The sequence below is a fragment of the Harpegnathos saltator genome, unplaced genomic scaffold (genome assembly GCF_003227715.2).
Source record: "Harpegnathos saltator strain DR-91 unplaced genomic scaffold, Hsal_v8.6 scaffold742, whole genome shotgun sequence".
In the NCBI taxonomy this organism is placed as follows: Eukaryota; Metazoa; Arthropoda; class Insecta; order Hymenoptera; family Formicidae; genus Harpegnathos; species Harpegnathos saltator.
Window position 1 is genome coordinate 76,169 of NW_020230585.1, and position 2,910 is coordinate 79,078.

The window sequence follows — 2,910 nt, forward strand, 5'->3', positions numbered from 1 at the left end:
AGAGACGGATCATCACGAACTGCAATGGTGAAGCAATCGTCGAAATTTAACAAAAAGAAGAGAAGTTCAGAGAAGCAACTCATCGGTACTATTTCAACTGTTTCTGCCGGTGTAAAGCGACAAAGCTTCACGCATGATAGGAAAACGACTCGGCGAGAAATGGGGAAAAATAATGAGAAGAAACATTCCGAAAAAGAACAACTAGTGAAAGAATTACACGCTCCAGCGAGACGAAATTTTCCTCGTAGACGCGTTATAGTGCGTGGATACGATGATCTTTGGCAGGCTGATGTGGTGGAAATGCGTCCTTACTCGCGATTCAATGGAGGCCACCACATACTCACCATTATCGATGTACTGAGCAAGCACGCATGGGCCGTGCCGTTAAAGAACAAAAGCGGAAAGGAGATAGCTGAGGCATTCGCAAAGATAATTCGAACGGATGGAAGATGTCCGAAGAACTTGCAAACTGATCAGGGAAAGGAGTTTTACAATACAGAGTTGCAGAGACTTGTGAAGAAGCACAGTGTCAATCATTATTCGACTTATTCAGTAATGAAGGCATCTGTTGTGGAGCGATTCAACCGCACGTTAAAGAACAACATGTGGAAAATGTTTACGTTCAACGGAACTTACAAATGGATCGACTCGTTACCGCGCTTCATCGCTGAATACAACACGCGAAAACATCGTACTATCGGCATGCGTCCTATCGATGTGACTCCTACGATTGCTAATAAGCTCTCAAACACAGTCTATAGTAACATAAATATTGCAGCGCCTGCGAAATTCAAAGTTGGTGATCTGGTACGTGTCAGCAAATTCAAAACTATCTTTGAAAAAGGCTATACACCGAATTAGACAACCGAAGTGTTTAAAATCGTCAAAGTGCAGACAACTAATTCTGCAACTTACCTACTCGTAGACTCGCGCGGGAAAGCTATCGCCGGGGGTTTCTACGAACACGAACTACATAGTGTCACCAATCCAGATGTATACTTAGTAGAAAAGGTGTTACGCAGGCAAGGTGACAAAGTATATGTAAAATGGTTGGGATTCGACAATTCGCATAATTCATGGATACAAGAGGATAGTGTATTGTAAAAAATGAATACAGTTTTGTTAGAACATTTGATGACATATTTAATTGTAAAATAGCTAATAAAACAAATAAACGTTATAATAGTATACTATAATGTCCCCATGGTAATGTATTTATCGAATCAGACATAATATATCGCTTATCATCGTATAGACTGAGAGCAGTTTTCGTTTCGAATACTGTGTATACCTCATGCAACTTGGATCTTATGTACGATTGATGCCAACTCGTTTCAATTTCCTCTCTCAAACAATGCGTGTAATCGTCAAAATTGATCGTTCGTGCTATAATATTCCTCTTAACACCCTTCGCCCTTTTAATATCCTTTTTACCTTCTACTTTCAGCGCATACATTTTTGCTCTGAGCCCGACGAATTCTGAAATTATAGCTCCGTTATTTTCATCTTTCATAAGCCCTGGAACTTTTTTGTTCTTAAGCGGTATACCGTATATGTTATTTTGAAGATAATCGCTCGTATCAAACCTAACAATGTCACGTCTCATTAACTCATATACATCGTCGGACATTAGATGGTAAATTAAACTATCTGTGTCCGTATACAGTACTTTACATTTCTCGCGATATAGAGGTAACATGTACTCATGGTGAAATTCATACAAACAGGTCTTAGATATGTCGAGAATACACATACCCACATAGATCGGCTTGTTGAACTTCACTTCGAGTTTTCGTAATTCAACTGAAACCAAATTTTCTGAAAAGATGCTCCTGCTATGAAAATTGGGCATTGCGACCATTGCCTCTGCACCCCATCGTCCATCCCATTTTGTCAAAAGTTTTACATCGACGTGATTGCGAACATTTTCCATTGTTTTGCCGAATACCGCGTTGTTCATCAATTTGTATAAATTTTTCTCAAAATCGTTTGTTACATGCGTTCGAAACTGTGTACTTAATTCTATGTAGATGCGTAGCCACGAAGATTGTGCGAATTGGAGTACGATGAATCTTTTCGATACGAAGACCATGGCGTATGCACTGCTGCAGGTTGCGGTAATGTATAACATAACACTGCTTATTATATAAAGTCGCAAGGAGTTTTTCTTGCCGTTTGTTCGGGGGCTTCATTCGCGTCGGACAAAACGGTAGATCTACATGTGCATCATGCAAGTGTTGGGGATACTCCAAATCAACCTCGAGAATATAACCTGTGAGCGAATCTAGCGGGATTGATGAAACATCAAAATTCGACGTATCATCAACCCACTAAAATTCAGCGTATGGTAACGGTTGACACATTGCCCAGCCATACAAATTATCTATATCAAAGTACATGAGGTATGAGGATGGCTTCGATGGGTCGTAAGATTGCATGTATCGGTTATTGGCTTTGGCATATATACCGGAACACTGACTCAGACCACCACGTATATCGCGTTCGATAAACATTACCATATCAATATCTGTGAGTAATTCAAAATTAATTTTTGTATGTTTTAACATCGCGTCCCACGTATAACCTGGCAATGTGTAATAATGCGCGGGATCTAGACCGTAACTTTTGATACAATTATCGCGGAAATTTTCGAAAATATCAGCCACATAACAAAACATTAGTCTTCAGGTACAAATCGCTATATTCACCTAAGGTATGAATAGAAAACCGTTCCCATACGTTCACGGCGTGTGTGTAATCGCTCTCAAATACTGTATCATCTGTCAGCGAACTGTAGAATAACTCGCGCGGTGGCAAACATTGATCCTGCAGCTTGTCATTGCAATCCACATATTCGTACGGAAAGACACCTTTTCGCGTTAATAAATCAATATCTTTGTTGGATGAGTT

At 39.9% G+C, this 2,910-nt stretch overlaps 1 protein-coding gene across 1 annotated transcript; it reads right to left on the reverse strand.

The window, feature by feature from the left end:
* Positions 1–213: 213 nt before the first annotated feature.
* Positions 214–1,960, reverse strand: LOC112590184 (uncharacterized). Its single transcript, XM_025305982.1, has 2 exons — positions 1,760–1,960; positions 214–384 (listed from the first exon to the last, which is right to left on the reverse strand). Exons 1-2 carry the CDS (start codon positions 1,958–1,960, stop codon positions 214–216), a joined length of 372 nt encoding a protein of 123 aa, XP_025161767.1.
* Positions 1,961–2,910: the final 950 nt, after the last annotated feature.